General features: G+C 35.5%; 1 protein-coding gene across 3 annotated transcripts in view; it reads left to right on the top strand.

Annotated features, from left to right (window-relative positions):
• Window positions 1-23,130, top strand: part of LOC123554831 (protein Wnt-11b-2-like) — a 69,215-nt gene that overhangs the window by 20,397 nt on the left and 25,688 nt on the right. The window contains exons 1-2 of one of the 3 annotated variants that reach the window (XM_045345190.2): window positions 15,963-16,120; window positions 16,740-18,419. In XM_045345190.2, the coding sequence (XP_045201125.1) occupies window positions 18,328-18,419 (92 nt within the window). In that variant the 5' untranslated portion in view covers window positions 15,963-16,120; window positions 16,740-18,327. Of the gene's footprint in view, window positions 1-15,962; window positions 16,172-16,739; window positions 18,420-23,130 lie in introns of those variants that run through there. The other 2 variants (XM_045345191.2, XM_045345192.2) reach the window with 2 other exon arrangements.

Genomic DNA, 23,130 nt, shown 5'->3' with positions numbered 1-23,130 from the left:
GGTTCAAGTACAACTGTGAAAGATAATCTGAAAACAAATACGTATTTAAATAATAAAAGTATTGGAACAAACACCATGAATCATAAAAGGATGAGTATAGAAATGACAATTATTACAGAGTTGTCTATTTGAGACCAACTGACCGTGCTTAATTGTTTAAGATTACTTAAAGTTTTTGTAAGCACCGCACGCGTCCTAAAAGATGAACGATATGATAAGACACGGTTAGAGTATGAATACATGTAGTATGTAACAAGAGTTATTTTCGTCAGTTAAAAAAAAATCATATATATGGTATTCAGGGTTTCGTTTCCACTCTTCTTTTGACATATGTATCATATCCATCAACGATTTTGTTTCCCAATGCTGGTTCCCCTCCCCCAACTCAGCGATTTTGATTTCCGTTGACTTCTTTAGGTTCGAGAGGCAGGTCGATTTTACTTGAGATCTGACAGTATTTCTGGCACACATTTTTACCAGTAAGGGGGAGTAACACTGTGTTGGAATTTTCCACCCGGTCTTTAACATTGGAATTTTCGAGAAAGAAAGAAGAAAGGAAATTAAATACAAAGACCCGCATTCTTTGAAACGTTTTAAGTCTGAACATTAAAACTCAGGATCGTTAATTATCTTATTTGCCGTAAATCAGATGTCAAAATATGCAAGGGGCATATGACACGCATTCATGTCCCAGTTCATTTTTACCGACTTAATATTGACTAAGTGAGTATGGTTTATACGAAGATACAGGCGCGGGTAAAAAGTAAGACTAACTAATTCCTCTGAATGGATTCGAATATCTTTCAGTTCTTGAAGATGTCTGAGATGACTAACCGACCTTTCCGGTCTTTCGTGAAGAAACAAGTATTCTTTACACTGTCATCCTCATTGTTGCATGTTTACAGTACTCCTCACCTTAAAACTTTTAAAGTGGTCATCTTTAGTGAGTAATTTATCAACATTGCTTTGATCTGCCAGAAAATAAAACTGTTTCAGAATACTTAAAATACTTGATCGGAATAAAGTGGCTCTAAATCTTAATTAAGCAAATACACCATAAATCATATTAAACGAACTATTGCCAGCTATATAGGAAGCCATTGTTCAAACAATATATTTTAATTTTGGCATCCTAATTCATACGTGCATATTCATTACATTATATAGAAACCCTGCATAAAACTCTCATGCAGTCTGCGTACACCCTGCTTACACCACACTCTCGTGCAGTCTGCGTACACCCTGCTTACACCACACTCTCGTGCAGTCTGCGTACACCCTGCTTACACCACACTCTCGTGCAGTCTGCGTACACCCTGCTTACACCACACTCTCGTGCAGTCTGCGTACACCCTGCTTACACCACACTCTCGTGCAGGTTATTCCAAACTATCATACAGTCTAGAAACACTCGGCCTAATCAAACATATCGTGCAGTCTATTCCAAACTATCATACAGTCTAGAAACACTCGGCCTACTCAAACATATCGTGCTGTCTATTCCAAACTATCATACAGTCTAGAAACACTCGGCCTAATCAAATATATCGCATGTCTATTCCAAACTATCATACAGTCTGGAAACACTCGGCCTAATCAAATATATCGTGCTGTCTATTCCAAACTATCATGCAGTCTGGAAACACTCGGCCTAATCAAACATATCGTGCTGTCTATTCCAAACTATCATACAGTCTGGAAACACTCGGCCTACTCCAACATATCGTGCTGTCTATTCCAAACTATCATGCAGTCTGGAAACACTCGGCCTACTCCAACATATCGTGCTGTCTATTCCAAACTATCATGCAGTCTAGAAACACTCGGCCTACTCCAACATATCGTGCTGTCTATTCCAAACTATCATGCAGTCTAGAAACACTCGGCCTACATCAATATATCGTGCTGTCTATTCCAAACTATCATGCAGTCTGGGAAACACTCGCCTACTCAATATATCTGCATGTCTATTCCAAACTATCATCAGTCTAGAAACACTCGGCCTACATCAACATATCGTGCTGTGTATTCCAAACTATTCATACAGTCTGGAAACACTCGGCCTATCAAACATATCGTGCTGTTATTCCAAACTATCATACAGTCTGGAAACACTCGACCTAATCAACATATCGTGCTGTCTATTCCAAACTATCATGCAGTCTAGAAACACTCGGCCTACATCCAAATATATCGTGCTGTCTATTCCAAACTATCATACAGTCTAGAAACACTCGGCCTAATCAAAATATCGGCATGTCTATTCCAAACTATCATACAGTCTAGAAACACTCGGCCTACTCCAACATATCGTGCTGTCTATTCCAAACTATCATGCAGTCTGGAAACACTCGGCCTACTCCAACATATCGTGCTGTCTATTCCAAACTATCATGCAGTCTAGAAACACTCGGCCTACTCCAACATATCGTGCTGTCTATTCCAAACTATCATACAGTCTGGAAACACTCGGCCTAATCAAACATATCGTGCTGTCTATTCCAAACTATCATACAGTCTAGAAACACTCGGCCTAATCAAACATATCGTGCTGTCTATTCCAAACTATCATGCAGTCTAGAAACACTCGGCCTAATCAAATATATCGTGCTGTCTATTCCAAACTATCATACAGTCTAGAAACACTCGGCCTAATCAAATATATCGTGCTGTCTATTCCAAACTATCATGCAGTCTAGAAACACTCGGCCTAATCAAACATATCGTGCAGTCTATTCCAAACTATCATGCAGTCTAGAAACACTCGGCCTAATCCAACATATCGTGCTGTCTATTCCAAACTATCATGCAGTCTAGAAACACTCGGCCTAATCAAACATATCGTGCTGTCTATTCCAAACTATCATGCAGTCTAGAAACACTCGGCCTACGCATCATACAGTCCTACTCCAACATATCATGCGGTCTATTCCAAACTATCATACAGTTTATAAAAAACCCGGCCTACTCACAACTATCTTCCAGTCAAGGTATAACCGGCCTACATCAAACTCCCGTGAAGTGTATTCAAAACTATCATGCAGTCTATAAACAACAGGTCTACACTAAAATATCGTCCAGACTAAGTATACCCGGCCTACACAAAACTATCGTGTAGTCTATGTATACCCGGCCTACTACACAAAACTATCGTGAAGACTATGTATGCTCGGCCTACATAAAACTGTCGTGAAGACTATGTATACCCGGCCTACACAAAACTATCGTGTAGTCTATGTATACCCGGCCTACACAAAACTATCGTGTAGTCTATGTATACCCGGTCTACACAAAATTATCGTGAAGACTATGTATACCCGGCCTACACAAAACTATCGTCCAGACTGTGTATACCCGGCCTACACAAAACTATCGTGTAGTCTATGTATACTCGGCCTACACAAAACTGTCGTGAAGACTATGTATACCCGGCCTACACAAAACTATCGTGTAGTCTATGTATACCCGGCCTACACAAAACTATCGTGTAGTCTATGTATACTCGGCCTACACAAAACTATCGTGAAGACAATGTATACCCGGCCTACACAAAACTATCGTGTAGTCTATGTATACCCGGCCTACATAAAACTATCGTGAAGACTATGTATACTCGGCCTACACAAAACTATCATGAAGACTATGTATACCCGGCCTACACAAAACTATTGTCCAGACTGTGTATACCCGGCCTACACAAAACTATCGTCCAAACTGTGTATACCCGGCCTACACAAAACTGTCGTCCAGACTATGTATAACTATCGTGCTGTGTCTGGTATACCGGGCCTACACAAAACTATCGTGAAGACTATGTATACCCGGCCTACACAAAACTATCATGTAGTCTATGTATACCCGGCCTACACAAAACTATCGTGAAGACTATGTATACCCGGCCTACACAAAACTATCATCCAGACTGTGTATACCAGGCCTACACAAAACTATCGTGAAGACTATGTATACCCGGCCTACACAAACCTATCGTGAAGACTATGTATACCCGGCCTACACAAAACTATCGTCCAGACTATGTATAACTATCGTGCAGTGTCTGTATACATGGCCTACACAAACCTTTCGTGAAGATTATGTATACCCGGCCTTAAACAAAACTATCGTGAAGACTATGTATACTTGGCCAACACAAAACTATCGTGAAGACTATGTATACTCGGCCTACACAAAACTATCGTCCAGGCTGTGTATACTCGGCCTACACAAAACTATCGTCCAGACTGTGTATCCCCGGCCTACACAAAACTATCATGTAGTCTATGTATACCCGGCCTACACAAAACTATCGTCCAGACTATGTATAACTATCGTGCAGTGTCTGTATACATGGCCTACACAAACCTTTCGTGAAGATTATGTATACCCGGTCTTACACAAAACTATCGTGAAGACTATGTATACTCGGCCTACACAAAACTATCGTGAAGACTATGTATACTCGGCCTACACAAAACTATCGTCCAGGCTGTATATACCCGGTCTACACAAAACTATCGTCCAGACTGTGTATACCCGGCCTCCACAAAATTTTCGTTAAGACTATGTATACCCGGCCTACATAAAACAATCGTCCAGACTGTGTATACCCGGCATACACATAACTATCGTCCAGACTGTGTATACCCGGCCTACACAAAACTATCGTGAAGACTATGTATACCCGGCCTACACAAAACAATCGTCCAGACTGTGTATAACCGGCCTACACATAACTATCGTCCAGACTGTGTATACCCGGCCTACACAAAACTATCATGCAGTCTATAAACAACAGGTCTACACAAAACTATCGTGAAGACTATGTATACTCGGCCTACACCAAACTGTCGTGCAGTGTCTGTATACACGGCCTACGCTAAACTATCGTGCAGTCTATGTATACTCTGCCAACATATCCGGTCTACAGAAATTTATCATGCAGGCTATCCGGCGTACAACGAACTATCGTCGTCACTATAGGTATATCTGACCACCAAACTACCATCCAGTCTATGTATACCTAATCTGACTTAAAGTTCTTGATCTTCTAAACGAAGATCTGAGGATGACCCATTCACATTCATCTTTCTGTATATTTGGATTTCCGAAATTGCTATTTTTATTTTCGCAAATCTATTTTTATTTGAACCCATCAGACGACTCGTTTCAACAAGCCATCAAAATATCGTCGATTGTCAAAAGGTGAGAAAAATGTGCAGTCAGTCCGGGGCTCGAACCAGGGACCCCTCGCTTACAGGGCAAGTGCCCTACTGACTGAGCTAACCGGCTGTCTGACACCTTACGTGACCAAGTCCGTACCGTGATATATGATTTCTCTCAAAACATGAGGGCGTAGTCGCGATGTGGTCGTCATAAGAATCGTAAATATGAAAAACCCAGCCTAAATATAGATTTTTTAAACTTCTACTTTCACATTCAAAATGTTGTAAGCAAGGCTCTGATTGGCTAGCGGAAAGGTAGTCAGAACGATTATCAATAGCACGTCTTCAGATCCTAAGCGTAGCGGTAATTAGATATGTACTTTAGTCCGATTGATGTATACCCTGCGTACAGTAAACTATGATCCAGTCTTTGTAATGCACCTGTCAATATTTTGCCCGCCCGGGGGAGCGGCATACACGGACTTAGACAGAAGGCCATTCCCGACAGGCGGGAATTAGACAAACATTTGATGTACCAACAAGGCTGTAGGGTGGGATTCCCTAGGCGGGCAAAATATTGACAGGTGCATATACCCGGTCTACACGAAACAAGCGTGCAGTCTATGTCTACCCTGCCTATACCAAACTCTCGTCCAGTCTATCCATACCCTTTGCAAATTTTGATTCCATACCTCATGTTTTTATTTCGATGTAAATGAGATGTGGAACCAAAATTTGTAGTCCTGTTTGGCGCCATATAACCTGTACTGTGTTGGTGCGCCGTAAAACCCAAATAAATAAATAAATGAACTATCCATACCCTGCTTACAGCAAACTATCGTACACTACATGTATATCTGGCCTTTACAAATATATTGTCCACTTTATATAAACCCGACCTTCACCAACTTATCCTCCAATCTATGTTTACCCGGGCTACACCAAACTATCGTCAAGTCTTTATATACCTAGCCTGTAGCAACCTGTCGTCCAGTGTATGTACACCCGGCCTACAAAAAACTATCATTAGTCGATGTATTCGCGGCCTACACAAAACTATCTTCCAGTGTATGTGTTCCAGGCCGTCCAGTGTATGTGTACCCGGCCGTTTAGTGTATATATACACGGCCTACACAAAACTATCTTCAAGCGTATTTGTATCCGGCCGTCCAGCAGTGTATGTGGACCCGGTCGTTTAGTGTATATATACACGGCCTACACAAAACTATCTTCCACTGTATGTGTACCTTGCCGTCCAGTGTATGTGTACCCGGTCGTTTAGTGTATATATACACCGCCTACCAAAAACTATCTTCCAGTGTATGTGTACCCGGCCGTCCAGTGTATGTGTAACCGGCCGTCCAGTGCATGTGTACCTGGTCGTTTAGTGTATATATACACGGCCTACCAAAAACTATCTTCCAGTGTATGTGTATCCGGCCGTCCAGTGTATGTGTACCCGGCCGTCCAGTGTATGTGTACCCGGACGTTTCGTGTATATATACACGGCCTATAAAAAACTATCATTAGTCAATGTATTCGCGGCCTACACAAAACTATCTTCCAGTGTATGTGTACTCGGCCGTCCAGTGTATGTGTACCGGCCGTTTAGTGTATATATACACGGCCTACACAAAACTATCTTCCAGTGTATGTGTACCCGGCCGTCTAGTGTATGTGTACCCGGCCGTCCAGTGTATGTGTACCGGCCGTTTAGTGTATATATACACGGCCTACACAAAACAATCTTCCAGTGTACGTGTATACGGCCGTCCAGTGTATGTGTACCCGGTCGTTTAGTGTATATATACACGGCCTACACAAAACCATCTTCCAGTGTATGTGTACCCGGCCGTCCAGTGTATGTGTACCGGCCGTTTAGTGTATATATACACGGCCTACACAAAACTATCTTCCAGTGTATGTGTTCCCGGCCGTCCAGTGTATGTGTACCCGGCCGTCCAGGGTATGTGTACCCGGCCGTTTAGTGTATATATACACGGCCTACACAAAACTATCTTCCAGTGTATGTGTACCCGGCCGTCCAGTGTATGTGTACCGGCCGTTTAGTGTATATATACACGGCCTACACAAAACTATCTTCCAGTGTATGTACCCGGCCGTTTAGTGTATATATACACTGTCTACACAAAACTATCTTCCAGTGTATGTGTACCCGGCCGTCCAGTGTATGTGTACCCGGTCGTTTAGTGTATATATACACGGCCTACACAAAACTATCTTCCAGTGTATGTGTACCCGACCGTTTAGTGTATATATACACGGCCTACACAAAACTATCTTCCAGTGTATGTGTACCCGGTCGTTTAGTGTATATATACACGGCCTACACAAAACTATCTTCCAGTGTATGTGTACCCGGCCGTCCAGTGTATGTGTACCGGCCGTTTAGTGTATATATACACGGCCTACACAAAACTATCTTCCAGTGTATGTGTACCCGGCCGTTTAGTGTATATATACACGGCCTACACAAAACTATCTTCCAGTGTATGTGTACCCGGCCGTCCAGTGTATGTGTACCCGGTCGTTTAGTGTATATATACACGGCCTACACAAAACTATCTTCCAGTGTATGTGTACCCGGCCGTCCAGTGTATGTGAACCCGGTCGTTTAGTGTATATATACAACATTGCAGATCAAGGTGTTATAATTACTCTATTATATAAAGAAATCTAGGAAAATATTAAGATGACATGACTAAACTGCATACTCACCCGTCAGAGGTTCGTCAAAATCCCGGGACGCACAACTAGGTAACCATCGTGGACCTCTTGTATACGAGAATTCCCTAAACTGATGCTGGTCATGTTGAGAATATTTCTACCACAAGTCAAGTATTGTCACTACCACAAGTCAAGTATTGTCACAGCTGGCGTCCTACATAGTTGCTGTTTTACAGGAAAACAGGACGGGATGACATATAATCAAAACAAGAAATTCTACAAGACCCTATCTTGTATCATATAGAGAATGTGAGCTCTGAACAGAACGTTCGAACAAAATATCTTTTTATCAAATTAAAAATGTATGAAAATATAATTACACTGATATAGAGAAGAAGTTTTACATGTGTTTTTACAGTTTATTAGTACACTCAGCACATACAAATGAGATAAGAGGTATAATAATTCAATTATTACAAACATATTAACCAGGCTGCGGGTAGTATATAATACAGATTGCAAAAGATAAGGTAATATAAGTTAACACTTAACAGTGGTAGAAAACAAGTTGAGCTACACTATTTCAAGTTAAAAGTTAAATTATGTGGTATGTTGCCTGCCGGGTGGTTTCTTAAAATGTTTCATAACGGCATTTAAAAAATTGCCTAACTTGTAAAGAATATTTTCATCCTTTTCATTCATCAAAGAGTCAAAACTTATACAATTAATGTTTCTTAGATACCGTTCAGGAATTAGCTTTTTGCGTAGCTGATTAAAATGAGTACACTTAAATAAATAGTGAAATTCATCACCTACTTCTCGTAAATTACAAACATTACAAATTCTGTCATTACGTTCTATATTTGCCCATCTTAGCTTTTCAATAGGTAGATGGTTATTACACATTCTAAAATTGACAATTGTCTGAACATAGTATGGTGATAGTGCATCAAAATAATGTTCATATTTATGTTCGGTTTTGTACATACGGTAATTTAAACATTTATTGGATTCAAAAACGTTGCTATGCCAGGTTTGCATATACTGATCTTGAAGACATTTTTCAATTTTAGCTAACAAAAGCTCTCTAGAACCATTGAAACATTGGTTAAGCCATACATAACCTAAACCACATTCATCTAAAATAGATTTTACATATGATAACCAACTATACATTTTGTCGTTTCTGATGTAGTCCGAATACATAAATTTATATATAAAAGACGATAGTTTATCATTATTTGTAATAACATTATACCAAAATCCAATTATCCTCTTTTTAATAGCTATACAAATAGGGTATCTACCAAGGTCACCATAAAGCATAATGTGTGGAGTACTACGTTTAACATGTAATATGTGTTTCATAAAGTCAGTATGCACTTTTTCTAACAAGTTAACATCTGAGTAACCCCCAGACTTCACATCCGTAAGTCAAGATGGGTAATATAGTAGAATCAAATAGTTTCAGTTGACAATCTATTGATAAATCTAAATTTCTTATCTTTCTATACAGGCTAAATAAACCCTTTCGTGCTTGTTCAACAATATGCTTTTTAGCTGTTGCAAAATTTCTATTTTTTGAGAAAACCACACCAAGATATTTGAATGTATCTACAACTTCAATCTGGTGATTATTAACAACAAAATTTCTATTTCTATGAAATCGATCACCAAAAACCATAACCTTAGTTTTATCAAAATTAATATCTAACTTCCATATTGTACAATATTCATTAAAAGTATGTAATACAGACGTGAGATCTTCTTCAGAATTTGCAAAGACAACTGTGTCATCTGCGTATAGTATAACTATTAATTTTAAATACATATCTAAGTTTTCATCTGATATAGTTACACTTACGTTATTATGTTCCATCAAATAGTTTTCCAAATCATTCAAGAACAGAGAAAAAAGTATCGGTGAAAGATTTTCACCCTGACGCACACCTCTTGCACAAGGGAAAAAATTTGACAACTTATTATTAACAGAAATACATGATTTTATGCCATTATACATGTTTTTTATAATACGTAACATTTTACCATCTATATCATAGCACACTAACTTACTCCAAAGACCAATTCTCCATACAGAATCAAAGGCTTTCTGGAAGTCAACAAAACAGCAGAATAGTTTCTTATTTCTACGTCTACAAACTTCAGCTAAAGTGTGTAAGACAAAAATATGATCAAGAGTTGAATGGTTTTTCCTAAAACCAGCTTGGTTTTCGTTTAACAAATTATAAGTTTCTAGGTATTCTGATAGTCTGTTGTTCAACACAGCAGTAAATAATTTTCCAACACAACTCAGAATTGTTATAGGTCTGTAATTTTGCGGGTCATCCTTTGCCCCTTTATTTTTAAAAATAGGTACAATCGATCCAACTAGCCAAGATTCTGGGATTAACCCAGTATCAAATACTTTGTTAAATAATTTCTGATACAATGGCATCAAGATATCACAAGATGCTTTAATATATTCATTTGATACATTATCTAGGCCACTGGCCTTACCAGACTTTAATTTGTTTACACACTTTTTTATTTCATCAACTGTAATTTCGTCATTAAGATTATGATCTATATGTACATTTGGAAAATCAGCATCAACGTGTTCATTTGCATTATCGTAACTAGCATTCAAATTTTTAAAAAACTCAAAAAAGGCGTCAGGGTTAGCATTAGTTTGCTTACTTTTTGTATTTAAACTATTAATATAGTTCCAATACTCCTTCGGCGACTTACTCCGCATATTTCTAATTTTTTTCCTAACTTCTCTTTTATGTGTTACAACAGATTTTCTTATTATAGCTTTATATTTTTTTGATGACTGTAACAATTCTGTTTTAGTATCATTGTTTTTAACATAACTGTATCTGCGTTTACATCTGTGATAGTTACTCCTAGCTGCTTTGCAGTCATCATTAAACCATTTAGCAGACTGTTTCTTATTGCATTTATCCTTTGATTGGATATTACTGTATATACCAAACGTATTGCGGGCAGAGTCAACTAAAGCATAATCAACAGAACTCACTATTTCATTAATACTAGTTTGGTCAAAATCCGCATCGTTTTCACAGAGTCTCTGAAACGCATCTTCTATAATATGCATATTAATATTATCTATAAAATCTTGTTTCTTACTATTATCCCATTTACGTATTTTCTCACTACCTGTCTCATATTGGTTAACATTGAAATATTCTGTATTTAGTTTAAAATTTATACAACAATGGACATCTGAGATTAAAGGACAGTATTCGCTCACACTAAAATCTTTAAATAAAGAAATAGCCTCACACGATGATATTACATAGTCGATAACAGACGTATCTTTACACGTAAAGTGTCCAATTTTATCAGAAAATGACCTTCCATTCAATATAACAAAATCATTAGCACGACAAAACTCGGTCAATAATCTACCAAAACGGTTAACATGACTATCTTGAGAACAACGTTCAAAGCACATATTACTATTTTGTAGTTTCTCACGCAAATAAATTTCAAAAATATCAGACGTGTCCATATTTATAAATTCAAATAGTCTTTGGTCTACTTCTGCAATATCTGCAATATTAGATGTTCTGGCATTAAAATCTCCAAGTAATATCACGTACTTATTATTGGAGTTAAAGTTTTCAATCTCAGCATAAAAATTATCCAGTAGGTTTTGATTAAAATATTTTGAACCTTCAGGGGGTACATATACTGCACCGAATATTACATCTTCGTCAGCATTAAAAACAGCTTTAGATAGCTTAAACCATTGTATATATTCACATTCAGTTGTGATTATAGAGAAAAACTTTGAAATATCTTTCTTAATAAAAGTTGCTATACCACCGGACTTTTTGGATGTTATTTGAGAACGATTTTTAAGAAAACAATCATAATTGTCAATGGTAATTAGATCAAAATCATCACAATGGGTTTCAAAACAAGAAAAGATATCAACAGACTTTACATGACTGACAAATTCAGGGATGTTCAGTTTTGCTGTTAAGCCACAAACATTGAGGCAAGAGTATGAAAGTCCACCACGGCCCCCTTATAGGTGCGTGGAGTCGGTCGCATTTCCGGTGCCTGGTGACCGGCCGTATCCTTGGGGTTGAACTCTACCGCCGGAAGGCTGAGATGGGGTCCACCGCTGTTGGGGTCGCCGATCGCCCCCGCGTCCGCGGCCTCTGCTTCCGGTTGACGGTCCACGTGGCATTCTCTGCTCCTGGGAGATATCAACCTCCCCGGCTCTTACTTCCCTACCGTCGACGAACAACCTGTCGCGCACAAGTACAGTCCGCTTGTTCTGTGCACGGAAGTATCGCATAAGAGGATAAAGTTCACGCCGCTTTTTCTCGATTTCTTCCGGAAACTGTTCATTAATGCCATAACGTGTTCCTCGTGTGTGTACATGTCTACCCGAATTGTTAATTAAGCCATTACTGGTAATTACCGCTCTCGTGTCTTTTGAGCGATTCATGGATTTGCCGATCCTATCCTGTCGTTCATTTCGCATGAACACCGAAAAAAATAATCATTTCTTAAAACGCAATAGAAGCGCTTGAATTTTGGTAAAGTTTAGAAGCAAATGGAAGCAAGAAGATAACATATTTCTTAAAATTCAGCAAATACATATTCTTATTTAAGATACAGGCTTTTTAGTGATAGGTGGTAATAAAATGTCAGATTATTAGAAATGTGTTTTATTTGCTTCTTAACTTTAAAAAAAAAAGCGAATTTATAAAATTCTAATGTAAATTTATAGGGCTTATAGCAAACTACACCCCTTATCGGTACAGTAGATTGAGATTGTAGGTTTTAGGTTTTAAACGAAAATGGAAGCAAGAAGATATACAATAAAAATGTAATATTTTATATTACTATAGTAGAAGAACTGAACTTTATAGTGATATGTGGTAAAAAATGACAACCGGCCGGGCCTGGACCGATTAAAAAAAGTCTCTATAATCTATTTGCAGAAATTTTCTGTGAGAGCAAAATCAATATCGATTTTTGGCTCCGTTTCAAGGGGGATAATCGGGCTTAATAGTACGGCTTTATGTATTACAAAGCTGGGTATGCTTGTATTATCAAAGACATTTGTCCTTTATTCTCGACAAAACGCCTGTGCAGTTCCTAGCTTTCAGCATTACCCACTTTTCATGTTTGATTGTTTCCGCTATTATCCAGAAAATATACATTTTGTGAATGTTACTTGCCGTCAGATTACATCACAAGATGGCCGTCTGTCTCAAAATGAAGGCATGAACTATTCCCGGCGGGAAATTAATTCTAAGTATACAATCTGTTACGTCGGATAAAGTAAGATATGCAAAAAATGTTAAGTTGAAAAATATTGCGATAGAAATTACTTTCAGCCTTCGTTCACACCCCGTCGGATATCTGAAATTCTTTGTCGATATTAATGAGATAGGAACGCTGATTACGGAAACCCTCGGCATCGGTGGTTTCTATTCTACAAAGATAATGAAGGCTGACAATGCGGACTATCTCGGCTTTGTTCGTTGACACGAAACTGTTTGGAATTTTCTATTGGTTGGTTGTGGTATTTCGTTCGTTCTGCAATGACGTAAAATACGAGGTTACACCAGATTTGCTGGATAAGAACTTGCCACAGTTCTCTGCAAGAATGTTTCATTTGTAATTATAGGCTGATAATAAATACTTGTAGATCTACAACTTGAACGAGGCTGGATTTCTGGATCATGTAGAACAAAAGTTTGTTGTTCCTCTTGCACCTCTGCGAGACGAAACTGTTCTATTGAAATTTGGCTACAAAATGAGTGCTGTTCTTTTCCTTGCTCGTAAATTGTCTGAAATGCCTCGTGTACTTCTAAAGATCCCTCTAATAGTTTCTTTGTGGAAATGACAAGAACCATTGGGTCAAAGTTTTGACCAGTGGCGGCTGAAAGGCAAGAAAACTTTTACAGTTCATGTGTTTTGATTTCCGAAATATGTGTAGATTCTGTTACATAATTTTAGACTAGCTAACTAATTTTTATACAAAATCTATACGTCGTTTTTATTCAGATATTTTTTTTTTTTAATTTGAACATGGGACCACGATTACTAAGCTTATTTCTAAAAATATGTAGATATCTGTATTCAATTTGTATTACATATATCGATATACAAACTTTGATATATTTGACATTTTGAAGATATATTTTATCAACTGGAAGTAAATTGAAATCCTCTTTCTTTAAAAATAATGACCGTTACGGTTACGAGAAACTTCTATATAGTTGCTTCTTCATGCGTCTGGTTTACGTTGATATTGCATTTGCACTTCAACTGTCTATAACGCAAGAGAAGCGCTTGAATTTTGGTAAAGTTTAGAAGCAAATGAAAGCAAGAAGACAACTTTAAAATTCAACAAATACATATTCTTATTTAAGATACAGTCTTTTTAGTGACAGGTGGTAATAAAATGCCAGATCATTAGAAATATGCTTAATTGCTTCTAAACTAATATATTTTGTAGGATATATTGGGAGTCAGTTTTGATATTTGAGAAACAAAATTTACGATAATTTTATTCTTCGATATCTGGCAATCTTTAATAAACCCCTGACTTGACCTTATAAATTCCCGACTAAACTATACGTGATTTGATCGTAATCTAGCACGGTGATTTGATTGGGTACATAACTTACCGTACTAAATACGCACGTGACATTTTTAGTACATTGCGCGAGTTTTAATCAAACGGTATTCATCGCTAATAGCAGTTTCTTGTATTTTTATAGGTTTTGAACAAAAAGTTTTTCAAGATGATTAAAATGATAAGATTACAATGTAAACATAAACCAAATTGATCTAATATAGTTTCTATATGTGTTTGATAAAATGTATGTTGTCCTAAATTTAAGCGTAAATTTGTAGCATACTTCATACTAAATATGAAAAATGGTAATAAAACAACTAAAATAAGAAATAACAACAACAAAAAAGCCCGAAACGTTATGACTAATATAAATTCATAAAATTATACTTCATAAAATTACTTCTTGAATACTTAAAGAGTAATTTATCTAAAACGGTTTGATGCTTAATTTAGGATCGAATAGAAGATTGTCTTGGCATTGAGAGCTTCTACTTTTTTCTGATATAAAATGTAATATCTAATTTTCTATAGTTATAAACCAAAAAAAAACAAAAAACCGAAAGCCAGCAAAGAAGTTGGTTTCTCTAACATGCTTATACTAAAAAATGTAAATTAATAGTATTCATATTGGGCAGCCAAGGCATTGGGTTTTGGGCTTGAATCGCGCAAGAGACAAAGGTAGCAATTCTTCGTTTGTCATCAGGGCGGGTATTGTATCTTTCCTAGTAAGGCTGCATAGATTCAAATGAGCGTTAAACTTTCTTCACAATTATATCAGTAGTCTACATGCATTAACGCAGTTCATAGACTGAAAAATAAAAAAAAAAAAGTTTCATCTCAGACGAATTATTTTCTTAAAATTCAATTATTCGACATATTTACTAAACATACGATTCTTTTATTGTTGCATAAACACACACGTGTTACTTGTTAAATAAATTCGCACTTTTTCTATGGATCAAAGGTGTTGATATCTTTTTTAAACATAATGTATACTCGACAATTAAACTCCAAAGAAAGCAATTAAAAATCCTAAAACTAGCAGATTGACTACCGTTTTAAACACGTGACGTGTTAAATTGACGTTTTATCTGAAACTTTGCTGAAAGAACATTCCTTAATTGTTTATGTACATAGCATTTTCACGCTACAAACTTTTTTCAACAGTAAATAAAATATTTTATAGGTTAGTTTGATGTCCTTCTTAAAAGTATTAGGTAAACACTTTTGACACTTTTAACATGTCTTTTTATTATCAATCCAAGTTTAAAGAAGAAAATCTTTAAAAAAAATGTGTCTGATTGGACAAAAGAGGTATTTTATTTCTGCGGCCTTTAACAATTACAGCGAAGATATCTTTTTAACTTATTGTGGCTGAACACTTCTGACAACGGAGACTAAAATTGAAGATTTAAATTAATGGTTTCATCAAATCTTATTGTTATCCCCAAAATTTTCAATAAGAAGATATTTAACGCGAAATTCGCAACTGTCGTCTGCAACTAAACGATGTTTGTTGATCTCGGTGAATGAACGCATACTTGTGAAAGGGAGGAGTCATGGATTGTTTATTACCAAGCGCCGCTATGTAAATGACGGTTTCAAGCAATTCTCAGACTTTTCTGTGGAATAGATTGTATGTTTCATCTTACACCGTAATTTTGGAATTTTATATGGATTTTGCTATGTACTGTGATTATACACTTACAAATCACTAGTTTTTGATACGCTTCAATCATTGGCAAAAAGGAGATGTTTTATGTGCATACGTTGTATAATGCCTTTTTCTTTTAAGTTTTCTTCAGCTGTTATTCATATCAAATGAATTGTATCTGCTGTGTATTTGTACGTGATTTGACAAAACTTAAGCGTCAGTCAAAAAAAATTTAACCAAGTACGTCTGAAACTGATTAATAAATCGAAAACACAAAATAGATACGCGACACATAGCTAATGTGTTAAATTCTCAAAACGTTTTGAACTGAAATTCTGATTTTTAAACTCCAAACTTTATTACACTGTTTAAAATAGGATGAAATTTTATGACTCTAATACCTTTTTGTCGGGTTTTATTAAACAATGTAGAAACAAAATTTATCACTCATAAATCAAACAGCGCATCTATTGTTATGTGCAGCGATTTTTATGTTTCGCCAGCGGTTAGTTCCCTACCCACTATCTTTAACATTGGGCGAAAAGTCGTAAAAATTTATTACCATTGTGAGTCTTTAAATCTGTATTATCTCTATTTACAGAACACCAGTTTAAAACTTGAAGAGGACATGAAAACGTTCGTGGACTGTTAATGTGTTTTCCAGTATCATGGTAATGAAGAGAAATATCGAAAAAAATAAAAAGATTGTTTTTTTCTATGAAGGAAATGATAGTGAAAAAAAACCCTGTAACATCAGTTGTGTGACTATATAGACGGTTAGACATCTTTAAAATCATATTAAAATATTTTTGTTAACAGTGGGTAATAACTAACTTACCAGTGATCGTTGATAAACGGCGAAATCTGCTACCGGCAATGTGTTAATCAGTCGAAACTTTCAAAGTTACAAATAACAACTCCAAAGTTCGGTAACTATGAAAAAAAAGGATATAATAATCACGTTCGTATTGTTACAATAGCAAGAGATCTGCACAATGATAAATGTGAAGCTTTGTTTCAGACTTTACAAAAAAAAACACTTTTACTTTAACTGTCTTTAACAAAAAATGTATCGGTTTATATATTATAAGTCAATTCTGCTGATAAATCAAACGGTATTTTGCAATGTTTAGATTACTAGACGTTTATTTTAAGAAATACCGTTCAGTGAATGGATGATGAAAATTGAAAACAGGAGAAAACATTTTAAAGGATACTTATCTACGAATTTTAATGGGATTTTTGATGGAGTTTTGTGATGAATTTATGCAATGGAAGTTTCAAATGGACCATAATTACTTACACTTTAACAGTTCTCGTTATATTTAAAGTAATGAATTTGAATTATGTATTACAAAAAAAAGATGTCACTGTTTTTTTTTAAAACGTAAATGTGTATGGATAATTTAATTTGAAAGCAACCCTAATTAGTGAACGCAGAAACAGTGGTATACTGACCTTGACTGAGCATTAACAACAAGGTAAAGATCACCTGAAAATAATGAAAATTGGTAATTATGTGAACCAGACAAAAATGCAGATTACTCCAGCATTGGGTGGTTAAAACATCCATGTACAGGACACACAAAAACAAGGATCTGGAAAAATAAAGAATATGCAAGTGTTAAAGTCTGTTTTCATAAAGTGTTTGATGTTAGATTATATCATTATAGAAACTATCTGGAATTTGTAAACAGACTGCCCTAGAGTTATTATGAGGAAGTGACTGTTTTAATGAATTAATCTGATTTATATACATATTGTGTGAAATACTTATAAAATTCAATTTTCCTATTACCACACATCTGTGGTTGAAATGGGGCCGTTTGGTTAGGAATATTTTGGAGTTATGTCCATCTGTCATTCTGAAGCCAGCGCCCAAAGAAAACGCCAAAAAATGTTCGCGTTCACACCTCGAAGTGGAAAAAAATAATTATCGTGCTAGTGTTGAAAGGAAGTGCACGCGACTTTAATTAGGCATTTACTTAATGCAATAAGTAAACTGCACGGTTCTGTGATCAAACCAATACTGAACGATAGTTTTGGTTTTTTTTTACAGAGTCAACAACAGTCTTTCATATGCACGACAAGTGAATTGGGAGACGTTCTGTGTTATTACTGTATTTGTGTGAAATTGTTGAATTGTGATAAAGAAGAAAAATACTGGAACATTTTTTTCTGTCACCAGTATGAAAATGCAGCTGAACGCAGGCATGTTTGTCGTGCACGTGGCGATCACGTTACTACTCTGGATGGACTTTTGCTCGGGTGTGAAATGGTTGTAAGTATACAATTCATTCATTTTATTGTCCTACTTTATATATTTTCCTGACAATCGAATTATAATTTGGCTTTGTTTATATGCATGAATTCTTGATATTAAAAGTATTTGAAAATGTTAAAACATTCCCAATAATACACATTATGATAACTTAAGATTTTTTTTTTGCTAAAAAAACCCATGAAATTTTATCATTTTTATATAAAATTAGATATCTCCCAATGCGTGCTGAATTTATATAAGTAAAAAATGAATTGTAAAGTCCATTTTGACATGCCCCGTCACATTAAGCTATGCTAACGTCGTAAGCATTGTGCAGTGTTTTGATAACGTTTCAGCACATACTGGAATCAACATTTTTTCTCTCCAAATTAAATCAAAATACAAACAGAATATCTTCTTTAAACTGAAATTACTATCAATAAAGAATCGGCAGAAATACAGACATTAAAAAACTCAATCATATACACTCCTTTTAAAAAGACTACCTGTATACTGATATTGGATGATTCAGCCAACTAGCTAGTTAGCGGTGGGTGATATTTTTGCCCTTTTGTAGATTTTAAGATTCATATGATTTTGATTTCACCATAACATTAGCCTGTCAAAAATATACATATAATTATAGACAAAAATTATGATCAAATTTTAAAGGAAAATGAGAAAAAAAGTAGTTGTAACTGGTTAAAAATTCGTGTTTTGTCGGGTAATATAGATTATATCGTGATGTCATTTTGCCATAAATATTTTTTTCCTTTTAATAGTTATTGTGTGTATGCAGTTGGATATTTATTCGTATTTCAACAACAATACTGTGACTTGATTTACGTTCCCACGTATACACATGTATGTAATTATTGTGCGTCCGTTGACGGCTAGTTGAGAGCGTCAACCACAAATCACTTGTTTGTGTCCGATCCAAACACGGTCCGGAATGTAGAATTCTTCCACGTGAAAAATCTACTAACTTCTTCTGCGTATGCACGCGAGGTTTTCCCCCGCCGTTAAATACGGGAAGTCGTTATATCATGAATAAAAGTTAAATTATTTCGGATACTTCAAACACAACAAAACAACAACAACAATAAAGAACATGTACAATATATTATTTGAAAACGCGATATCCAGTTAATGTTTTAAGGAAAAATAACTAGTGACAGTTCTGGGCACTCTTTGGTACTGTTATTTGTGTTAAAATATTTATCTTACTGGAAAAAATATAGCAAACATTAACTAAGATAATCTGATAATTTTTGCGATATTTATCTAGCTAACGCGAATATGTTCACGGCCTTACGGCAAAAATTGTTTTAACCATCTATGTAATCGTATGCCGTTGCAATAGTATATACTTATGACAGTATGTCGGTGTAATTCTATGACATTGTAATTAAGCACTTCAGTTGTAATATCATGCCGTTGAATGCTATTTGCAATTAAGCTATAGATTTAATGACCGATAAATTAGCTAGCATCCCCTGTTATAGCTATAATACTTTGCAGTTCAAAAATATATTTTTTAAATGTAATTAGATGGTTTTTATGCTACTTCAATTGTTATCCGTCTTTCAGTAATTTTTGAAATTATTTAGGTGTCTGCAAAAGAAAGCCAGAATTGATTTACGTGCTCAGACTTTGAAAACTTCGAACCGTTCATTACTTACTATAGTCTTAATCTATTTTTATTATTCATACTGCTAACTGCTTGGTCTATTTAGTTCTCCGTGTTATTTCTGTCCGTGTTACACCTTTCGTAGCCTATCAATCAAAACTTCTCCGCAATTCAGACTTCCAGTTTAGTTCCCACTCACGCAAAGATGAAGAAAATAGATGAATTTCCTTTCCCCATAATTGTTATCTAGTATAATGGCGAATCCATCATTTAGCCTAAATTTAAATGTGAAACTACACACATCTTAACAACTGGAAAATGCACGTTCCTTGTGTTAGGTAAATAGAACAAATAGGTGAATTAAAACAATTACATCAACAATTAACTCTGTTTTATGCCTCATTTCAGCCCATCATCGCTTAAAAGATATATAAATTATATCGCAGTCTTTAAGTTTATTATCATATTAAGTGGCATTTAATTTTAAAGATTGTTAGCGGAATACGAATTATATCAACGTATCTAAAGTAGTGAAATTAGACTTTATGTGCTTATTTCATTATTTAACATTCGAGACTTGGGATAATTACTGCCAGCAATATGTTTCTTGGGGTTCTAATCCCGGAGGTTCGAGCTCCGTTAACGCAAGCCGGAAAAAAAAGCTGTTGAGCTGCTATATTCATATATATAATATATACAGAGAGAGAGAATTTGGAAATGGTTTGATCATTCATTTTTGCCAGTTTGGGACACGAGTGTGCTGACTTAGGTTGCAGCTATTGCCCAGATCTAAAAGGATTAATATTATCGACCAGGCTTGTAAGCTCATGCAATGTAAAATTTAGACATTTGCCTGCTGCTTTAGTCAACTTTTCCTTACCTATGTTTTTTCGGTTTCTCTTTGATCATAAGACGATACCATTTACAACAGATATCATTGTAATTATCTCCAAGGATGGTAATTAGATCTTGTTAATTTTTTAAAATAAAATTCAATAGTTTTGAGTTTATCGTCAAAAATGATTTTGGTGGGAGTGTTCCCATTGTAAGTTTTAGTCATTTTCGACATCAAAACCAAAAAATCATAGTCAGCATTAAAGCAACATTTCCAAGCAAACATTTTGTAAGATTCTAAAAACATTCGAAACTGTGACTGCCTGATTTCTACAGTGGGAAAACACATTTTGCCACAAATGTACATTATTAAAGATCTCTAAAAACTTAATAAAGATCCTTCTTCCACAATTAGGGACTTTCTAAATGATGTATAATTTATATCTGTATATTAATATAAATTCATGCCGCAGTATACAAAGATCCTGTTACTGATTATGTGGATTGAACAAAAGACTATTTTGCATTAACAACTTACAGCATAGGAGCACATTTCACGTTCAAATAATGTGCTTTGTTAATTCCTTCATGTGAATTCTCATTTTGGAATTTCTTATTCCATAAGCAGTTGTTCTTTATTATATATACACTAACTTGTCAAGGACATCTGTAAACAGACTGCTATGTTTGTAAAAAGTACATTTTGTCTTACACAATTAATACCCACTGCATTGCTTAGTGGAAAATATCAAACAAAACACCTAACACAAACCTACAGCTGACATTATGGAATTGCATTATCTGTATTATTAAGGCAGCAATGCCGCCTGGAAACGTCCAACTTCAAATTTTCGTCAAAAGACCGGTAACAAATAGCTCAGTTTTTATCTCTGGCTTTATAAATTTAGCTTGTTTAATTTAGTTTTGTTGACGACACAACAATATATTATAGCTAGGATTCAATGTTTCTTCTCATGACTGTAAATTATTAATTTATTTACATTGATCAGCAGATAGGCAAATTTTGTTTCTTTGTTCTATATTGATGTACAAGAATGTATTCGAAATGATTTCTTAAAATCAGTTTAATTTTGTACTAATTAAATATATTTTTAAATTTCGTCTCATTAAAATTGCAATCCAAAGAATATGTACGCCGACGCCGATACAAGTCTTTGGAACATCCCAGAAGTCATATTGGTCATAAAAAAACACATAAGTTGCAGATTATACGATTCCTTGTTACATATAGCGTTAATGCTTTCTCAAATACAAGGTTGGACTCTGTGGTTTTAATTTCATATCGTCTTTCATTAAAATAGGAGGTATTAGATGGGGCCCTGTCTTTCAACGCTGTCATCGAGTTTACCTTAATTATATAGGGCTTCTAACTTAGATTTACTAGAATTTCATTAAATGGGAATTAGACGAAATATTTTAGTTTTTCACATTGTAAATCTTTATCAGTACATTTAGCCCAAAGGTTTTTGGTGTAATTTTTGTTAGTTAAGTGGTTGTGACGAAAATTTGCATGTTTTATGAAAACAAAATTAAGAAAATTGTATACAGTGTCAACTATTTAAGACGCCTGTGAATGTAATTTATCCTCGTCTTTGACATTTCGTAGTTCAAAGTTGATACTGCTCGTAGAGTGAAATATTTTATTTCTGCAGTAGGTTGGAGAATACACACTTGTACGAAATTAAAGAAAACCTAAAAGCGGTATTATGCAGATATACTCACTTTTTGTACATTATACCAATATCGGTAATAATAAAATTATTAGTTATAACAAAGTCATCCAATGACTCATTAACAAACACATTCAAAGTTAATTTAAACTCAGTTCATAGTGTTACTCACCGCGTTTGCAAAATTGAATGGATTACATAATATAGAAAAATACACATTAAGTTCTCACGCTTGATTCTGTTTAAAAAATAATAATAACCAACATGATTTAGTATTTTGGATGTAGTAATCTAGCACGTAAACAGACTCATTCTATAAGATACGATTTTGGCGTAAACGGGATATAGAAATGCTAACTTATGGTGTAATTTTGAGGTATTTGAAGTAAATTCATTATATCATTAATGTATTTTCATACCCGGAGGCAAAACACCTGCTGTACATGGTGGTGTGTTTTATTTGTATTGAGTGGATCACCAGGGAAGAGGTTATACAATGCTTGTAAGGCTTCGATCCCGTACCATTTTTAAATTAAATGAATTTTTATTTTACATAGATAACCTAACAAAAGAC

Source organism: Mercenaria mercenaria, chromosome 7 (genome assembly GCF_021730395.1).
Source record: "Mercenaria mercenaria strain notata chromosome 7, MADL_Memer_1, whole genome shotgun sequence".
NCBI lineage: Eukaryota > Metazoa > Mollusca > Bivalvia > Venerida > Veneridae > Mercenaria > Mercenaria mercenaria.
The sequence above is the reverse complement of the archived record's forward strand: the minus strand, read 5'-3'. Positions and strand labels throughout refer to the sequence as shown.